The sequence below is a fragment of the Lissotriton vulgaris genome, chromosome 6 (assembly GCF_964263255.1).
Source record: "Lissotriton vulgaris chromosome 6, aLisVul1.2, whole genome shotgun sequence".
In the NCBI taxonomy this organism is placed as follows: domain Eukaryota; kingdom Metazoa; phylum Chordata; class Amphibia; order Caudata; family Salamandridae; genus Lissotriton; species Lissotriton vulgaris.
This window is the reverse complement of record NC_141694.1, coordinates 429,277,884-429,299,563: the sequence shown is the minus strand read 5'-3', so window position 1 is coordinate 429,299,563 and position 21,680 is coordinate 429,277,884. Positions and strand designations below refer to the sequence as shown.

At 42.7% G+C, this 21,680-nt stretch overlaps 1 protein-coding gene across 1 annotated transcript in view; it reads left to right on the top strand.

Annotated features, from left to right (window-relative positions):
* Positions 1–21,680, top strand: part of HMGCLL1 (3-hydroxy-3-methylglutaryl-CoA lyase like 1) — an 826,606-nt gene that overhangs the window by 262,097 nt on the left and 542,829 nt on the right. The window contains exon 5 of the mRNA XM_086926446.1: positions 11,367–11,515. Coding sequence (XP_086782572.1) covers positions 11,367–11,515 — 149 coding nt within the window. The remainder of the gene's footprint in view (positions 1–11,366; positions 11,516–21,680) is intronic.

Below are 21,680 nucleotides of genomic sequence, written 5' to 3'. Positions count from 1 at the left end.
CGGCGCGCAGCGCGTAACGTAAGCATAACAGGTCATGTGACTTGTTAATAAAACTTTTCATTGGTTCATTTTACTTTTGTTAATTTAATGATGAAAAGCTTGGTCATATGACCTAAAAATTACGCTTTTTATTATTTTCGAACAATATTTTTTTTTCAAACATATGTTATAATATTCCAGGCTAATGTACTTTCCCGGAAAATTTACAACTGTCTTGCAAGTAAAATATATTCCTTTTTCGAGAAAAAGGGCGTTTCTTCCTTCCATGACGGAGCCGTTGAGTAAAAGAGATTCGGCCTGCTGTCTTAGTCGCCGATACGCCTGATTATCAGATTCTTATCGATCACTTTATGTTGCAGACATGAAAAACACAACTGCCCTTGACCATTTATCTTTACTGCGTTCCTACATATTATACCTTTTATCCGTCATGTAATTGGACTGCTTTATTTCACTTGCCTTTTACTGATTCGAAAACAGTCACTAAAAGTAAAAACTTTACAAATGAAAATACTACTACCGTGTTTTGTTTTAAAAACCTTTATTGTGAAAATGTCAGTATACAAATACGGGCCTATAACCACGTGGGCCGGCCACGGAGCAAACTGAAATCGTATATGATGAGGAGACATTTACACTGTAGAAGAACGTAACGAGCGGGCCATTAGGTGACAAGAACAAAGGTGTCCAACAGTTGCGGAATCGGTGGACGTACATTTTGTAGTTAAAATACGACAGGGCCACTTACAATAACATTTTCTAGATATACATTTGCGGGCAAGGAGTTACGAGTCCCATTTATACCGGCGCCATTTTGGGCGAGGCCGGGCAGGTCCAAGATATAGTCAAAATGTCTCCACCAACCATCGGCCAGACCAGAACCCCTTTCGGCCCTTTATGCTACAAGATGGTGTCTTCCATTCAGAAAATATTGGTGGCAGCATTTTGAAAGGAAACAGAAACAGCCGTTCTCCTAGTGAGTTTCACATTGTTACATTTAGGAAGAATGTTGAAGAGTAGTATGTGGAAAATCTGAAGCCATTTTTCTACAAACTCTCAATCAGACTTGGATGGAAAAAAAAAAACCTGAAGAATGTACAAACTGAAAACCAATTTTTGTCTGTATAGCACCAACAGTAACGCTTGAGTCAGCTTTGTGTCAAGCCGCCATTTTCATTCAATCAATAGCGTCCCCCTGCACACATTCAGGGACCTGGTCGTGTCTTCAGATGAAACGCATTGTAGGAAAAGAATCAGAAAGGAAAAGGAAAAAAGTTCCGCCGGACCTAGTGAAGCTGCAGCAGGTGCAAATAAGCTTCAGACAGTCTTACAAGCACTGCTCAGAACTCTGAACTGAGGCACTCAACATCCAGGACTTGCCATTCGGATCTTGGCGCCTTGTATTTTTGTTTTGTTTTTGATGGAGGGGAAACAACAAAAAACAGGCATTGAAAAAGGCTCAACAGGAGCAAAAAAAAAATTACTTCTTGGGTGCATTAGGGCACTTATGGTTTTCGAACACCATATTAATCAAATTGATGCTCATGTTCCCATACGACAACATTGCACCGCAATCTATACAAGTAAACCTCATATGTTGGAAATTTGGTTGAATATTTGGCACAGTTTCCTGTGCCTCTCTTCCTGACAAAGACATTGATGAGGTAGATCTGGCCACAGGAGTTGTCGGGGGATTGTCTTGTAGGTCCCTTAACTTAAGTGCGGCAACTTGCTGGACACAACATCGGGGCCATCCAGATCTCGGCGCGTTCGACTCACTGTACCGCAACAGTGACCGCAACTCAGCTGGACACGCCGTCTTTCGGCGCAGCATTGTAGGATGCCACACCAGTGCGGCAATTTGCTGGACACCACCTCGGTGCCATCCGGATCTCGGCGCGTTCGAGTCACTGTACCGCAACAGTGACCGCAATTCAGCTGGACACGCCGTCTTTCGGCGCAGCATTGTAGGATGGCCACACCAGTGCGGCAATTTGCTGGACACCACCTCGGTGCCATCCGGATCTCGGCGCGTTCGAGTCACTGTACCGCAACAGTGACCGCAATTCAGCTGGACACGCCGTCTTTCGGCGCAGCATTGTAGGATGGCCACACCAGTGCGGCAATTAGCTGGACACCACCTCGGTGCCATCCGGATCTCGGCGCGTTCGAGTCACTGTACCGCAACAGTGACCGCAACTCAGCTGGACACGCCGTCTTTCGGCGCAGCATTGTAGGATGGCCACACCAGTGCGGCAATTTGCTGGACACCACCTCGGTACCATCCGGATCTCGGCCCGTTGTGCTGCCTTCGGCCTATTCGCACATCGGTCCGCTACTGACGCCGCCTCACGTGCCAACGGATTTTCTACGCTTTTTGTAGCCCTATGCCGCATAACAGGTCATGTGACTTGTTTATAAAACTTTTCATTGGTTCATTTTACTTTTGGTTTCCTAAAGATGGAAGGCTTGGTCATATGACCTAAAAATAACACTTTTCATTGGTTTAGAACATTTTTTTTTCCCAAACGATGAAAGCCCCACCTTGTTTCTGGATCATTCAGACTGAAGCTGGCGTCAGCATGAGAGCACCACCATCTCGTGGCTCCGTCGTGGTCATTCCGCGAGCAATCATGGCAGCCGCTCCCCACCGGAAGCCTGCGGGAGTCGGGGGCCCCCCAAGACTTTTATACAATCTTCACGGCTGAGGGGACGCTTTTCGTGAATGGAGCCCAAGCCCTAGCAGGCAAGCGTCCGAGTTCCAAAGTGTCCCAGGGCCATTTCAGTGGACCAGGCCTAAAACCGAGGAGCTGTCCGCCATTTTAAGAGCCATGTGGCAGCCGCCTATCGCTGCACTGCAAGAGTGGGAGCAACTCAACAACATGGTGAGCGAGACGCTGTGGCCGCAAGAGCGAGCGCAACTCAGCTAGATGGCCGCCACCTGGGGAGGCCCGTTCACGCCGGCTCCCCCACGCCCCCCCCCCCCGGGCCGTCACACACCAATTTTCGGAGCAGCATTGTAGGATACCAAAACCAGTGCGGCAGTTTACTGGACATCACCTGGGTGCCTGTCGTACAAGTTGTGTCAGCCATGTGACACTGGACACAGACCGCTACTGACGAGGCCTCCCCCCGCACCACCCGGGACGCCCCACGCTGTTTTTCTGTGCTGCATTGTAGGATCCCTAAACCAGTGCGGCACCCAGGCGACATCACCTGGGTGCCGTCCAGAACTCTGCACGTTGTGCTGCCTTGGGACTATTCGCACAACAGACCGCTACTGACGAGGCCTCCCCCCGCCCCACCCGGGACGCCCCACGCCAATTTTCGGAGCAGCATTGTAGGATCCCTAAACCAGTGCGGCACCCAGGCGACATCACCTGGGTGCCGTCCAGAACTCTGCACGTTGTGCTGCCTTGGGACTATTCGCACAAAAGACAGCTTCTAACCATTGTTGCTTTTTGTGTTGAGAAATGTTTAAATGTTTTTAGTTTTTGTTCAGTTCGTTAAAGTTAGTAGTTAATAAAGTTTTATAACCTTACTTTCTTGGAGTGTTATCTATTTTTTTTAAAAACGGGTGAATGGGGCCTTGAATCGGGTTATTGTCATGTGTGGGCTTTGGAAGTGTGCTGCTGCAGGATCGGACATTTCAAACTCAAATGCACGTTCTTTTTCTTACCTTTCCGAAGCATGGAGCGCAATAGCAGGCAGAGAAAGGATGATGCACGTGTTGAACACTACCTGACCTGGCAAGTTGCTGGCAGTGCCCCCCCGCCCGCTCCTGAAAGAGGGCACACACACACCGCCGCCCCGAGTACTTCACAAATCTTTAAAAGACCATGCGCTTGTTCATGAGGCTTAAATGGTTTATCACCTCTTCTAGAACCCCTGCATCGACCCTCTGACGTTTCATGGAAAAATTACCATGTAACACAATACCAAGCCCTGTCAGCTGAAACCCCCAAGGAATCGTGGGGCATATTATCAAGGGGGTTTATCTCCGCTTTTTTGGCTTTAAAAGCCATGAAAGCGGAGATAAAATTATTTCCCTATTACCAAGCTGTCGCTAACACCAGTTAGTGACGGCTAAATGGAGATAGCGACCATCTTGGGCCCCGCTTTGCATGTCAGTGATACTTATCACTAATGACATGCAAAGTGGCGTGCCAAGATGTTAGCGACTGGAAACAGTCCCTAACATCGCTACCTTCTATTACCAACTTTTGGAGATATTCGCGCTAAGCGCGAATATCTCCAAAATCTAACACCTGCCCTGAGCAGTTCTTAGCCATGTTATCCAATGGGAGGTGGATAACATGGCTAAGAGCATTAGGTCGATAATACATGAATATCGCTGACTTTTCTGCGATAATAGCAAGGTTTATCTGCGATAAAAATCGCCGATGTGCGGCGATAATTTTTGTCTCTAAACAAGTTAGAGACAAAAATTATCGCTAGTTGTTCGTAATATGCCCCCGGGTTTTTGCTTGCAGAAATCGGGAGGCGGGAGACTAGCACTGAAATCAGTAGTCACACGCCTGAATCAGGAGGATTGGCATGTCTGAATTCTCTACAGCTGGGGCCATAAACTACATCCGCAGGGTTAGGTGATAGCCTGGGACCAGCCTGGCATCTAAAATGGCTGCCGTGCACGACAAAATTGTGGCATTCGAAAAAAGGCAAGATGGCGCAGCCGCTGGAAGAGATGTATCAACATATATCAGCCTCCTCAGCCACCCTCAGGAAACATAGGGGATTAGGATACATCTCCCGCACCCCCTTAAACCTAGTACTTTAATTAACGAAGCACAAAATGGCGAATTCCCGTTTCGCTACCAGTTTGCGGCCCAGTTCGCGGCCCGTGAAGCGCTTCTACCGTGAAAAATCATTTTTTTTTTTTTTCCCCACGGGACCCTGTAATAACCCCAACAACATTCCTAGGGGGTCAAGAGGGGGATACCTTGCCCCCTTTCATTAAATTCCCCCTTAGTTTTTCACCTTTTCTTCTCTCTCGATCCTACCGAGAGACAAGATGGCGGCCGCTCCGGACTGTCACGCAGCAAAAAAAAAAAAAAAGCTCACGCACAGCCGCTGGAAGAGATGTATCAACATATATCAGCCTCCTCACCCACCCTCAGGAAACATAGGGGATTAGGATACGTCTCCCGCACCCACTTATAACTAGTAATTTAATTAACGAAGCACAAAATGGCGAATTCCCGTTTCGCTACCAGTTCGCGGCCGCGCTTCTACCGTGAAAAATCATTTTTTTTTATTTTCCCCACGGGACCCTTTAATAACCCCAACAACATTCCTAGGGGGTCAAGAGGGGGATACCTTGCCCCCTTTCATTAAATTCCCCCTTCGTTTTCCACCTCTTCTTCTCTCTCGATCCTACCGAGAGACAAGATGGCGTCCGCTCCGGACTGTTTAGAATGTTGACAGACACCGGAGAGCCAATCAGCTTTCTGCGCGCAAAGTTCCGATAAGCGAAAAGTAAGCGGACCGGATCGCTGCCCGGAGCGCTGTTACAGATATATATCTTGGTTTGAACGTTAATTTCTCAAAAACTACTGGAGCACATATATTGAGACCTAGCAAAGGCACATCGGGCTAACAGTCCCTACAATTTTGCCAAGTTTCGTGCAAATCCATTCAGCCGTTCGAGCTAAAAGGGAGTCCAACCGCCCTATGGAAATTAACATGGGAAAAACGTGTTTTGGGACCCCCCTTTTTTCTCAGCCCCCCCTTGACGAAACCCCACCAAATTTTCAGGGGCTGCTCAGAAACAAAATGTGCCATTTTCCTGAAAATTTCAGCCGATTCCGTCCACAAACGCCAAAGTTATTAGACATAGAATTTTCAAAAGTCCCATAGGGAAAAAATTCTAACTATATATACCTACTGGCGATAGCCAGTAGGTAATATATATATATATATATATATATATATATATATATATATATATATATATATATATATATATATATAAAGCATCAGAATTCCGGAAAGAAAAAAAGAATTCAGACGAGCCTGTAGTCCTTTCAGGTTATTTATTTAGGCATGGCAAGCGATCGAGGACAACGCGTTTCGAACAACCCTGGTTGTTCTTGGTCACATGACCCGCGTTCCTCCCACACCACTTTTTAAAGGTGTATCCACATTTTTTCATCGTTTTTTAACTTTATTGTTCCAAGACATAAAAAACAAATAATCACGTACTTTAAGTCAGTACTTCCATTTTTTTCTGATGGAAATTCATGAATTAAATATAATCAAGTACAATCATTGATTATAGGTGCTAATATTGTGCAAATCTCGTGAAAAAGTGCAATTAACCAGCTTTCGTCTTGGCTTACATAGTTTAAGTACAGTGGGCCATCTTAGGTTTCTGATTGAGGTTTAGTACCTATATACATGTATTTCTGTTAATGAACATCGTCAGGTAGTGGATCATAAAACAATATCGGTATAGTACAATTATGTTCCTCCTCCCTCTTTTCTCATTCTTGGCTCACCATTGTATACATATCTGATTATAAACAATAGTATTCTAAATAAAAAGTTCGTGATTTTCAAGTATAAAGTCCATGATAATTCTTCTGAAGTTTCTACTCGCTCCAATCTAAAACAAACAGGAGAAGAGAAGGTATTGGTGTGCTAATGTTCATAATCATACAGTTTTGTTTAAGGAGGAGGTATATCAATTGATCTTGTTATAGAAATACCATATATAATCACAAGGCCCACATTGATTTGCTGGTATAGGTTGTGAGGGTGTGAGGGTGTACGGGGTGGGAATTAAAAACAAGGATATTTACATATCTAATGGGTAATCAGCCTCGCATCGTTCAGTCATATTGCCCTTTACATGATTTCATTTTTGTTTCCCCATTATAGATGAGTGTAACTCTTCGTCCATGTCCAGACCTCCTGGGAATCGAGTTTCTGCCAATAAAATTAATCTTGACTCCAATTTCCGTAATGCATTTATCCTGTCTCCACCCCTGATGTTGTTTTTAATCGTGGCTATATCTATATATTTGGCCGCCGATGTTTTGCTCTGATGGAACTGGCTAAAGTGTCTTGCGGTACTGTATGAAGCGTCTTTATTGGTAATCGCACGCCAGTGCTCCAAATTCGTTTCTTTACTGGTGCAGTTGTTGATCCTATGTACCATAGGTCACATGGACACCATATAAGGTATACCACATATTCCGTGGAACATGTTATAAGGGACTTAATTTCCTACTTCTTTTTAGTTTTGGGGAGAAGGATCTCATTACAGTTTAGACTATCCCTACAGGCCTTACAATTGCAACACTTCTTAAATCATTTGCTTGTTTTCAACCAATCTGTTTCTTTTGGTGCCAGATGGCTCTGTAGTAGGCAATCTTTTAAAGATTGTCCACGTCTGTAAGATATGCCTGGGGTAGTTCCAATAAAATTCCTTAGAATGGGATCCTGTCTAAGTATATCCCATCTATTCTTCAAGATTTTTTTTTTGATAGGATTGTCCACAGTACTTAGTTATGAATCTGATTTCGGGCATTTTTGTGTTGGTCTTCGGGAAATCTTTTTTAGATGTTAGTGCTTCTTCTCTGGTTACTTTATCAACCCTATCTTCAGCCTCTCTCAATGATTTCTGTGAGTATCTTCGGGCTAAAAATCTCTCTTTCATCTCTTGTTTTGTTTGTTGGAACTGAGATTCTATCGAACAGTTCTGTTTTGCCCTCAAGAACTCACTAAAAGGGATTCCCCATCTAAAGCTAGGTGGATGGGCGCTGGAAGTGTGAAGTATTGAGTTTCCCGCTGTGTCTTCCCTGAACAGTATTGTGGTTAGGTGGTTACTTTCGTGATTTTGACGTCTAGAAAGTCTACTGTGAGTTAGCTGTAGTGTCTTGTGAATTTCAAATTTACCTCATTCATATTTAAACAATCAATGAAGCAGTTCAAGTTTTCTTCAGACCCCCTCCACACAAAAAAAGACGTCGCTATGTATCGCGTCCACTTTCTTACATTCAGTGCCCTCTTCTCCGTGAGGTCGTTCCAGAGCACCTGCTTCTCCCACCAGCCAACCAACAAGTTGGCATAGCTGGGGGCGAAGCAGGTGCCCATGGAAGTACCCTGTTGTTGTCTATAGTAGATTCTGTCAAATAGAAAAATGTTCTTGTTCAGACACAGTCGGACCATTTCTTGTAACATGCATGTATGCCTCCAATATTCCATCCTATGTTGCTTCAGAAGAAACTGGCATGCCTTGATGCCATCCCGGTGTCTGATACTGGTGTAAAGGGACTCGACATCAAGGCATACCAGCCAACACTGATCGTCTACTTCTAGTTTGGAGATTTTATGTATGAAGTCGGTGGTGTCTCTTATGTACGATGTTAATTCTTGTACATAAGGGAAAAGAAAGTGGTCAATGTAGATACTAGTGTGTTCAAAGAGACTGTTTAAGGATGAGACTATAGGTCACCCTGGTGGTCTAGTCATACTTTTGTTCACTTTCGACAATAGATAAAATGTAGGAGTCATTGGATTGTCCTTGTGAAGATACCGTTCTTCGTCCCATGTTAGTAGTCCTCTCTCTCGCCAGTGCTCTAATTTCTTATAGTATGTCTCTTGCAGATTGGTTAAACATTTTTTATCCACTTTGCAGTAGCATGTTGTATCCAATAATTGTCTTTTAGCCTCATCCATATACATCTTCCTGGGCATGAGCACAATATTTCCACCCTTGTAGGAGGGTTTAATAATTGTGTTTGTGTCTTGTTTCAGATTTTGGATCACCTCCCATTGCTCCTTATTAAAATTCTTACTTGGGGAGCGTGTCGCAAGTAGTTTGTCTGAATCCCCTTTCACTAGATCACTAAATACATCCACATTGTCTCTAGGTGTGATGGGTAGAAATTTGCTCTTTCTCTGGAAGGTAGTACCAGCAGGAGCATTCATGACTCTATCTGTAAGACTAGTCACCTGTGTCCCAATTGCTGTATCAAAAGGATCTACTATGATTGAGCGACTTGTCTGACTGTGTTGAGTTCCTAGTGCTGTCAATGTCGTGAGGATCGGAATATCCCCTATTGTGGGGCCTCCTGTATCTAAATCCATGTTCTCTCTGTTCTGTTGTGATGTATTTTTACCTGCATGTATCTTGCATAACTTCAATTTTCTTTCAAATTTATACAGATCAGCACGTACATCAGCATAGTCAAAATTAGAGTCTGGACAAAACGACAATCCTAGTTGCAGTACTTTGATCTCATTTACAGTCAATATTTTATCTGTAAGGTTAATTACCGTGAGTTCTGCGTGGTTCTCCATCATTGTTGTTTCTTGTTGGATTGGCCTCTCGTTCCCATGCCGGCCTTTCCTGCTGGTTTTTCTCTGGATATTCCTTTTATGATTAAGTTTCCGTCTCCTTGTGTTTTCATTTTTGGCCGGCCCCTGTTTGTATGTTCTCTTTCTAGGATTAACAGTTCCTTGGAAAAAAAACTGCTGTGAATTTGTCGCTAAAGAGCCCCTTGCAACGGAGTCAGTGTCAGAACTTAGATCTATTAATTCCGATTGAGACCCACTCTTCTGTCTATCAAAGGTACTTAGTGCTTTCTGCTTTTGTACATCTGTGCGGGGTTTGCCATATTTTCTAGCGAACGTTAAAATTCTGCCAGCCGCATAATCTCTTTCATCCCGCACAAATGTGCCTTGTTTTCTTTGAATTATTTCCTTCTCATACTTCTTTAGTCTTTCATCCATGTTTTTCAATATGGGTTCAATCGCTTTCTGTTCTGATTCTTCTGTCATGATGTCGTCTATTTGTTTGGTTATTTCAGTGTGTTCCTCCCATGCACTCTCAATTAGGATTTCAATCATCCCTCTAGAGCAGGTATTCCTGTTGTCTGTCCATTTCTGCAAAATGTGAGGTTTGGGTATTGACAGCGTTGGAATGATGAATATCCGTAGGCCCCTTGGGATGCGGTTGACTTCCAAGTACTTCTTAAGGGAAGTAGCCTCCCACCATCGACTGATTTCTTTTCTCTTCAGTCTCTCCAATTGGTTCGTTTTAGTTCTCCAGCCCTGTGGTGTATCAGATTGCGCTGTAGCTGTGGCCGTTGCTCCCAGTGGCTCACCGGACTTTGTAGGCTGGAAGATGGCTTGGACTGATTTCTCCCGTTCTTTCATGAGCTCGCTACTCATCTTGGTAGTCCGTTGCCGAATTGTTTGGTGGGAGGATCCCAATACCTTGTTTCTAAAGGAATCGCGTGTTGCAGTTCATAAAGTAACTCACGCGCACTCTGACTTTCAAAAGAATATCCGATATTGTCACGAAGCACTGACCCGGAAGTCAGGCAGTCCAGTCCGCAGGTCCTGAGACTTCACTTCCTGGAGATATGTAGCCGTTACCGGATCCTCTCTACCAGCGTCCGTCAACGATCAAACACTCACAGACTTCTCTTCCTCATCCGTTTTCTCTCTCCTTGCATGAGAGACGCTTTCTTTGGATATTTCTTCTGTGTGTCGGCGGGTGTCTCTAAAAGGCAAGACAGCCGATAATCTTCTGGGGTGGCGGAAAAGACACCCGGCCAGCAAGTGAGGGCTTCATCAGGCGGACGCCGCCGCCTTCACATAAAGCAGCAGAATTCCGGTAAGAAAAAAAGAATTCAGACGAGCCCGTAGTCCTTTCAGGTTCTTTATTTAGGCACAGCAAGCGATTGAGGACAACGCGTTTCGAACAACCATGGTTGTTCTTGGTCACATGACCCGTGTTCCTCCCACACCACCTTTTAAAGGTGTATCCACGTTTTTTCATTGTTTTTTAACTTTATTGTTCCAAGACATGAAAAACAAATAATCACGTACTTTAAGTCAGTACTTCCATTTTTTCTGATGGAAATTCATGAATTAAATATAATCAATTACAATCATTGATTATAGGTGCTAATATTGTGCAAATCTCGTAAAAAAGTGCAATTAACCAGCTTTCGTCTTGGCTTACATAGTTTAAGTACAGTGGGCCATCTAGGTTTCTGATATATATATATGTGTGTGTGTGTGTGTGTGTGTGTGTGTGTGTGTAGGTGTGTGTGTGCACGCGCCCCCTGTGTGTGTGTGTGTGTGCGTGTGTGTGTATCTAGTGGGGGGGGTCACAATCCGCTCCCCAAGGGAAAACACATTAAAAACAGTGTCTAACTTTAGGTATCATATTTGCTGGCTTGTCTTCCTAGAGACATTTGTATGATACTCTATACCACCTCAAAAATTGATATATGAATTGAAATATTTGCACAGTTGGGAGAAAGATGCAAGTGTTATCAATATTTAACAGATTTAATTACTGTTATTGTATGGCATTATGTTTTCAGATAGCAGCTGGTGCAAAGGAAGTGGCAGTGTTTGGTGCAGCATCAGAATCCTTCAGTAAAATGAATATTAACTGTTCCATAGAAGAAAGCTTAAGCAAATTTGAAGAGGTTACAAAGTCAGCAAGAGATATGAACATTCCTGTGCGAGGGTATGTATAGAATTTGTATACAGCTGTTTGCAAATACCATTATCATAAATTGCTAATCTGATACAACCTCACCCGTAGGTGCATCTGGGCAAAGTCATCTTTGCCAGAGTTAATATGAGATTTCAAATAAAGTATAAGATGAAGACTGCAAGTTCAAATTTATAAAATGAAGCTATGTGTTTAATTAGATGTATATGAAAGTACCATGGCTTCATTTTAGTTGATTACATATAAATGTGTTCCTTTCATGTGAAACGCTGGGAGGTTGATTTAATAAACAGGTCAGATGAAATAGTGATTAGTTTAAAGTTAAAGCTAGATGACCAACACTCACGACTCATTAGCAAACAATAAATACTAGCAGAAGAATTCAAAGAGATTTTATGAACTGCACCGTGCAGCTAATAAGAGTAATGACAAAAACAGCAGAATAATATGATGGCCGAAAGGCCCATTATCCCTTGTTCTTCGTTGCATCTCACAATTCATTGGTCTGAATCCAGCACGCTCACATTTAAGTAGTTTGTCGTTAGTGATGTCTCAAAAGAGTGAAAAATGCAGAACCATATTATCTGATCATGAGAACAGCAGTCCAGCACAAAATGGAAAAGTTAAGTGTGTTATTACCTATTATACGACGATTATGTAATCTCAAACTGGAATGCGCAATTTACATGACTGGTTTTACAAATGAGTGTCTAATTAGTGATGCTACCTCTGTACTAATAGGTCGCTGTGCATATGGTCCCATTTGCAGGGAACCACAAAAAAACCAGCATGCCTAATGAATATTAATTATGACGAGCTCAATTTGCGACCTCCTTTGAATAGTTGTGAATGCAGGGGTAGAAGATTGAAAGGGACATCAAACACATGTCCCTGCATTTGAATTACTAAACAGGTAACATTTTTTGCTTTAATAATAAAAAAATAAACCTGCTTCCATTAAAGGGGTACGCGCTTTTCTAAAAACTTCTTTCCATTTGGGAAGGCATTAGGGTTAGCAATAGCAGTTTTCTGGACCATTGCTTCTCCCCGAGACTGTCCGAAACATTTCTCCAAGGGAAAGCTGTTCCACAAAGCTTCGTGTAACTCGGGGATGAGATCAATTACTGGTCAATGATTTGCGATCACAATTTCAGTCACAACCCATTGATACATACTTTTCAGACATGTAATTAGGAAAGCTACAACTACTTTCATTTCTCCTCCTATTTGTGATTCCAAAAGTGTCACAAAGGCTGACCTGTAATTGCTCTCTGCTCACAGGAAGCAGAAGCAGGCAGCTTCCTTCTGCTCCTCTAAGCCAATCACAACGCTGCAATGGCAGCTTTGTGATTGGCTAGGATGCCGTCCTTACAGGAATCTAAGGGGAGGCCGTTTTCTTCATGCAGGCTGTGGAGCAGCCTACATGAAGAAAACGGCTTGTGCTATGACTGGTTTGGTTGGCCCTGGGGCCGACCAAACAGTCAGCGCCCATAACATTGGGCTAGCCACTCCTCCCTGACCCGCCCACCCCCAACCAGGCATACCCTTCTTCTGCTTTCTTGCAGTGCGAGAAGCAGAACATAAAATGGTATTTATACCATTTTACATTTCTGCTTCTTGCACTGCGGGAAAGCAGTTGGGCGATACTCCGACGCCCACATGGAGGAGCTGCCCCTGGGTTTTGTATAGTGTAAATAGCCCTTTGCGATTGCAAACCTTGTGTCTTTGTGACTGTAAAATGGCTTTGAAAGTTAGGCACAAGGCATGTCATGGTAAAATCACCAGAATGTTCCCCAGTACACGCATATGATTGAGCAAATTACAGGAGAAAACAAAGCAAGCAGACAGTAAGTCTGCTTTGCATTTTCAGATGTAAACCAGTACTTGTTTTGTTGCATGAAGCTTGTGTGTTGATCTGAAAGCCCTTGGAAAGCATTTAATAATATTGAGAAAATAATACAGTGTATTATAAAAGAGCAGAATTAACCTGTAGGCTTTGATGGAAAATAAAAATGTGTTTAATTCAAATATTGTAGTTGACAATACTATTACCTCGTACTAGGCCTCAAATGGCTGTAGCAACATTGCCTGACAAGGTGACATAACCCAAAAATGCTTAATGTTCATAAAATGTTTATTTCATGACTTTTTCATGGTTTCATAATGATTAATAGTTGCATAAAAGGTTTCATCTAATTGTGCAAAATGTTTCTACTTACACAATGATCACAGTTAACTAATGATTAGAGATTTGTCATTTAGGACCACATGTATCAAGAAACAGCCCATTGACAACCGCAAAAAACATTTTGCTATGTATCCAACCCAAACAGCAATTCAGAGGTAGGTTACCGAATCACAATTTTGGTTTACAACCAAAGGTGGATTCAGTATTTGAAAGGGGCGTCACTTTCAAATACTGAATGGGAACAGTATGAATTAATGTTTTGCAACTGAATTCCGGTGGATCCCTTTCCATTTGTGAATGTAAAAAAAAATTGTTTGAGAAAAAGCAGTGGTTTACAGGACCGCTGTGTCATCTCAAACAAACAAAATAAAAAAGAAATGAAAATAAACTCATCTTTTTTAAATGTATTCCATTTTCTTTTAAGAAACATGGGTTGCAGAAAAAAGACTGCTTTATTCAAAAGCAATTACAGTCCTGGTGGTCTGCTGACCTTAGCAGGTCACCATTCCTGTAATGACATTGATTCTTAATGCACAGCAAAATGTGACCTACCTCATTAATCTTCATGAGGTAGTTTGATTTGTGACTCAATAGGAATTGCTAAAAGAAACTCTATGCGTTTCATACTTTAGGAATGCAATTTCCGAATTGCGGTGTGCTGAAAATCGTAATTAGGTAATCGCTATTCCTACTATTGATACTTTTGGCTACTGGTGGGTTAATAAATAAGTGATCATATGAAGGTGCAGCATTTGTAAAGGAACTGAATGAAGTGAAATTCTAAGAGAGTTAACATTGTATTTGTTAAAAAAATGTTTCACACAACATTGCTGTCTGTGGACTATTGTATTCCTGTGAGAAAACAATGAGTGAACGTGTTCCCATGAGAGCATGGATGCTTGAAGATGGAAGAAGCAACATGTTGCAAAAGCTTTTGACTTTGATGTCAATAATAGTGTCTGTTGATTCTGAAGTAGGCAGGGACCCTTTCTTGCCACTACATCCACATCTATCCTTAATCCATGCTGCTTTGAGACTCTAGTGAGTTTTTTGAATCTCTCTTTAAGGGTAGTACTATTTGATTGATTATTGATATATTATGCCTATTGATATATTATGCTGACATTTAATGCCAAAGCTTTATGCATATATCCTCCCTCTCTCGAACTAGAACTCTTTTTGGGTTCTGACCCACACCTTTTCTTTCCCCTATTCTAGAATAGAGAGTATTTCCATTATTGAACACGCTTAAGACACATTAGTGTGATTTATGAATTGCCTTTTGATTGATCATTGATTTATTATAAGATTCTAATGACTAAGATTGATTAATTCAATGTGTGATCTTAATAAAGATGACCTGTAAAAGATTTAGATTAATAAAACTCATTAACTCTTACCAAACTCTCATAATTGACTGAAATAGATTAGTGACTGTTACTATGATTTATGTCATGTACAGCTCCTGATCTTCTCTAAAATAATGGCGATGATCCATTGCCTCAGTGACAGCGGGAATTATCTCAGGGTAAACTGAAAATGTAATTGTTTCAGAAAAGGTCCGTGTGGAAATTGGTTAATTTGATGAAAACCATCAATTCATTGTTTGCGATTCTAGTCTTTTAAGCCTGTTAGGGAGAGATTTATTGTGGAAATTAAATTGCACTATTCACTGTACACTCTAGGGTCTCAAGTTTCAAACTCATGATGAAGATGTTGAAGTTAAACTGGCATGAAAAGAAGCAGCTATATGACTCTAACCAGTGAGGACAGTCGATGATTTACCTCCTGATTTAAAAGAACACCTGAACCAAGAAGTTTGGGATTTTACAGGAAAGAACATAGGATTAATATAGCCTTATAGCCCGCCGTAGCGGGCTATACCGGCTATTAAAGGCCCGCTGAATCGTTAAAGGCCCGAGTCGAAGGCGAGGGACTTTAACGAGACAGCGGGACTTTAATTGCCGGTATAGCCCAGCTACGAAGGGCTATAAGGCTATTAGAACATTCTGCCACTAGAGGGCAGAATGTTCTAACAAATTCAACAAAGGGTTCTCGAAGCTCAAGGGGATATAAATCCCCTCGAGCTTCGAGAAGCCTTTGTAAGACATTGGAATGTTGCTCTGTGGGCCTTTACCGGCCCGTAGAAGCAGGGAGCACTCCATTGTCTGCAATGGAGCTCCCAACATTCCAATGTTCCAATAAAAGGTATAGAACCAGTCTAAATTGTAGTGCAACCTAATGCTGTGTATCCGAAAAGACCCAGCTCTGTGACTGGGGGTGAGTATTTGAAAAGTTTTAGCGCTCCGTCCATCCTCTCCATGTATTTGCTTTATCCAAAAACACCACCATATAATTTGACCTCAGAGACAGTTGAAGTAGTAACAACAGTAATTCAAGACATGTTGAGGAAAGGGGTTTTAAAGGAAGTCCAATACTTGTGCGATATCATTGAGAAAGGAATGAGAAAGGTGTCACAAGGTAGAGTATAGACTATCCTACTAGATCACAGAGAGAAGTCAGGATGCTTTTGGGAATGATTGGACACTATAGACAGTGGATACTAAACTTTGCCTTAGTGGCACATAAAGATTTGCCTGATCCGTGAATGCCTGATACAGTAAGAGAAAATCTCTGTTGTGCCCTTGAAAAAGAAATGTCTGATTACAGTAGCATGTTTGATTGTTTTGCAGCCAGAGACAGGGCTGCGCTCTCCCTCAGTGCATACTCAGATGCATGGGGATTCATGAAGACATGTGGCTTATTTTTCAGCTACACTTGCCCGGGAATGCCCAGCTGCCTTAAATCAGTAGCTGCGGTTAGTATTGAGAGATGCAAGAACATAGTGACGATACCTTAACTGTTAGGGTACCACACTCTGTAGAAATATTGCTCACCAAAACAAAAACCAAGGAGGAGATTTCTGAACTAGTCATGCAGTGCGTCACCTTGCTGCACCATACTGTGTGACAGGGAAAGGGCAGGAACGTGCTATAACTTAGGCAATATGGCACATTCTTGCCTTTCCCCCTGTGATAGCTCCCTTTTGACAGCCTAGCATAGGCACACTTGCCCCTTGGTGCAAGGGCGCCCGCGCTGCATGCAGGATTGTTATTGTGTAGGAGGGAAACCTTTGGGAACCTTCCTGCACAAAAACAATCCTGAAAGGCATATTTCTCTTTCTATGTGTGCTGCAGAGTGCAGCACACATAGAAAGAAGAGGTAACAGGAAGAAAGAAAGATATTTCTCCTAGTAATGACTCTCCTGGGAAGGTGTATCTTTTTGGAGCATTTCCAGGTTTACCAGTTCTGGCAAATCTGGGAATACATAAAATCCATGGGCGTAGCATAAGAACACCCATGCATTGCCCATGGAATCCCTCCCTTGTGCACAGTAAGGGAATACAGCAATTTGTGCTGTGTTGCATTACTCTAGATTTACAGAGCCATTCAGTGCCACGCAAAGTGCCCTTGCGTGGCTCTATAAATCTCACTTAAGGTTAGCATCACAAATGTACCATGCTGTGTGGAACAAACACAATGCAAACTGGCTCATAAATATGCCCCCGTATATGACAAACAGCAGACTCACAAAGTATGAGTGGCAGATGCTTGCTAATGAAAATGGTATTCTTAAACAATGTCAAATGTTTATTCTGTCCACTTTGTTACCTGTAAATGCGGAAGCTTCATAGCGTTGAGGTGTTACCTTAGCACACGTTGCAGAATTAACTGCCCTTACAAGAGCTTGCAGTCTAACAGCCCAAGTGACTCTATTTACAAATAGTCAATATGGCTTTGGTTTGGTCCATGATTCTGGACAGTTGTAGTCCCAAAGAGGTTTCATGACCTCATCTGAAACACCCATCAGAAATTGGGAACATCAGAGCAGGGTGTGGAAAAATGCAAATGACATTTGGATTTCAGCGGATGGAAGACCAGTGTTGCTGAACAGTTTATTGTTTCCTTTGACATGACATTTTCATGGGCCAACACATCTAGAAAGATATGCTATGGTGAGATTAATGCCAGATGACAATAATTCTAAACAGCATGTCGACACATCATCAATCACTTTAACTGCATCACAGGACACTCCCATAGGAACATTAGATTCAGGGGTGTACAATGGGGAGGATAGCCCCTTACAGTTGAACTCTGATGTAAGTTTGGTGACAGATTTTGACACATTCGGCTCCATCTTGTCATAGAACATTGCAGGGCTGAGTGCCAAGGTGCAAAGCCCAGAGTGGGCCTTGTTTGTCAGTCAGTTTACCATCTGTATATTCCAAGAAACGTGGCTCCTTGAGCCCCAGTATTTCCCAGGGTTCCTAAACTTTAGTGTTGCCGCCGAAAAAAGTGATAGAGGACGACCCTCTGGGGGACTAACTATTTGGGTCAAACAGGATTCTGGAATTATTGTCAAGGAGCTTATCTCGTATCACAAGGATATACAGATTGTGTCCCTTGCATTTAATCGGGCAAAACCCCTAGACATTTACAATGTGTATGCCAGGAGCACAGGGGGGCGGAAGTCTGATACCCTTGCTGTCCTCGATGGCCTCATTGAAAAATTCTCTGCACATTCACGTTTGATTGTTGCAGGAGATTTTAATGTAAACTTCGAACCTTTATCAGGTGGCGATTCTTTTCTTGTAAATTACCAAGACAGCCAGTGGGGGGTTCCTAAGCTAGAATTGGACCCAGTGAAAAGGTGGACTGATCTGGTGATCCAGATTAACTCTACCTGTTTAAACAAAGGATTAAGGGCGGCCAATGGTAGAACCCCGAAAGATAGGGGGGTTGCTGTCACATTCAAGAGCGGCAACAGAAAAAGTAGAATTGATTACATACTATTCCATCTCGAGTTGTGGTACCATCTGGAGGATATGATGGTTGTTGACCGCCTTGAGAGTGACCACAACTCCCTATGTATGACTTTTTCTTACTGGGAAGTCCCAACTACAGCAGAGGGCCCAAGCAAAGGAAGCTCTCAGGCTGTCCTTCTGGCAAAAAACATGTCCCACTTGAAGTGGGCCAAAGTTGCCCAAAGCCAGTCAAACATTGACTTTATTTTAAAGAATCTACAGCAAGCCACTATCGAATTGAGCGCCTGTACCAATGCCGAACCCTCTACCCCAGAGAGAGATAATGCAAATAAGGTGCACGAAACCTTTTTCTCACAGATAAAAGGTCTATTTGTTAAACCAAACAACCCAAAACAAATCGCGACCGATAAATCTCCGAGGTGGTATAATAAGGAATGTAGAAAGGCACGGCAGGATCTAGGTCAGGCCATCAAAACTAGATCCAGTGCCAGTGTTCGTACAGCCAGGAGCGCGTATAAAACTATTATTCAAAAATCAAAAAAATGGGTGGAGCTTAAGGAGGCTAGTTCTCTTAAGAATTCTAAACAGTTTTGGGACATGTTGAAATGGGGATGTGAAGGCCGCCCGGAAATACCTCAAAATTGGGTAGCCCAGGATGATTGGGTAATCCACTTTAGGCCCCAATAGGCCAAAGGCCTGGATTTACCCTCAGAACAGAGAGAAGGGATTGTATATACCCCCTGTGCGAAAGAAGCTTTTACTATCATGGATATCCAACAAGCATTGGACTCCATCACACCTGGAAGGGCGCCAGGAATAGATGGTGTCCCGGCTGACATCTTCCTAAACAACAGAGAACTATGGGGGAAGTATATATTACTACTGGCAAATATGATAGCCAGTGGATCCCCAATACCTGAATCCTGTTATGGGGCGGAAATAATCCCTGTTTTCAAAAAGGGTGACAAATCGCTCCCAGGCAATTATCGCCCGACCAGTCTAATTGATACTATTCAGAAGATCTACGGTAGACTGGTATTAAACAAAGTCCATGAGTGGGAGCATGAGATGAATATTTTGTCTCACCTTCAAGCGGGATTTAGAGCCTGCATAAGCACAGTCGACCAAGTCCTACACTTTGCCATGCTTCATTGGAAGGTTGTTCAACTGGGGGGAGGTAGCCTGTATGCTGCCTTCATTGATCTGAGGGCAGCCTTTGATCTTGTCCAGCGGTCAAACCTTTGGTTTGTCCTGAATAACATGGGCATGCCTCCTACTCTTCTTTCCATGATCATTAAACTGCATGAGCACAACTATGCCCAGATAAGATGGGGCCCCCCTAGGCGTGTCACAAATCAGTTTCCGGTAGAGAGAGGAGTGCGCCAAGGTTGCGTGCTAGCGCCGACCCTCTTCTCCCTCTACATTAATAACGTGGCAAAGGTCTTGATAGAGGCAAATGTTGATGCTCCAATTCTAGCAAGCGCCAAAATACCAATCTTAATGTTTGCCGATGACTGTCTCATCATTTCCAAGACCCCAAGTGGCTTGCAAAAAGCACTTGGGATCTTCGAAATTTTGTACTGACCACGGCCTGGAAATTAATGTTGTAAAATCCAAATTCATGTCTTTTAACCAACATAAGTCATATAGAGGGAAGGTGCTGATGAATAACCTACCCCTGGAACAAGTAAAATCGTTTTCATATCTGGGTGTTAACACACAGCATGATCTCCATTGGAATCAACAGATTGACCTAGCCACTCTAAAGCACATGCAAATTGTAGGGGCACTGACCAGGGAACACGCCAGGTCCCTGACAAAACCGATGTCCCCTGCAATTATGGTCTATAATGCAAAGGCTGTGAGTGCAGCACTTTATGGGGTTGAGATGTGGGAGCTTGGGAACCTAAGCAAGCTAACTGCTTCTGAAAACAGGTTCCTACGCAACCTTATCATGCTGCTGCATAGTACCCCCTTGGGCCCGGTTCTCCAAGACCATGGCATGAAACCAATCGAGATTATTGCAAACCTTCGCCCAGTATTATACTGGAGGCCAATATGGGTAATGCCGGAGCTGAAAATATTCGCCATGGGACTTCTGGACATTATCAAAAGTGACGTCTTTCACCAGATAAATTGGCTCTCTGGAATTAGAGCGGTTCTCAGAGAGCTGGGTCTGGTGGAGACCTGGGAAGACCCAATCAATGCCATATTTCCCTCGAAAAAGGCTATCAAGGGATTGTACTGGGAGATGATATCCTCGAAACTGTTTAGGACAAGCCCCCTGCTTTCACTAACAGGGGTGTTTATGGACTTTAAGGATGAGACTCGTTTTGAGACATTCTGGGACGATATAATGAAGCCACTGAATAGAAAGCTCTATTTCTAACTGAGACTCGGTAGTCTACCTGTCAGAGCTTTCAAGTCTAGATGGTTTAATGGTGGAAGTGTCTCTTGTCCATCTTGCCCAGATCCCAAAGAAACAGTTAGTCATCTACTCTTTTTATGCCCGGCATACTCTGCCCCGCACAGAGTCTGGTTACGACCCATGGTAAAATTGTTGGGCACTCGGAGTGGAATTGTGGCTGCTAGAATCATCTGTACAAACCCAAGTCCTACAATATATATAGCTGTGGCGAAATTTTCAGGATGGGCCTGGATCATCAGAAATAAAAATGTAAAGGGATAGGCTTTTGATAAATCACATTCTACCTGAATATCTGATGCATTTTAATATGATGACTTTTTAACATTGTAATGAATTTTGAATTTTAGAACTGTTTTAAATTTCTGTAAAAATTTTAACTCTATTTTTATAAATACATTTTTATCTGTAATGCTTTTATGACTATGTCGAATAAAGCTTGTTTGACTGACTGACTGGCTATGGTGAGATTATTTAGGCAGAACTGGTTTAACCCTAGATTTAGGATGCTTGGAGAAGAAGAGTAACATCGCTGTGTGACATCTCATACATATGAACGTAGGGGAAAATAACACCAGTAACATTAAGCTACGTAGGAAGATCAGGTGGTCCCTTCAACAGAATGCACACAGACTTTATCGAGATGCCTATTTGTAATAGGCTGAGATACGTCCTTTTTTATGTGCATTTTTTTTTATGGTTGGAAGCCTACCCAACACAGAGAAATCATAGCCT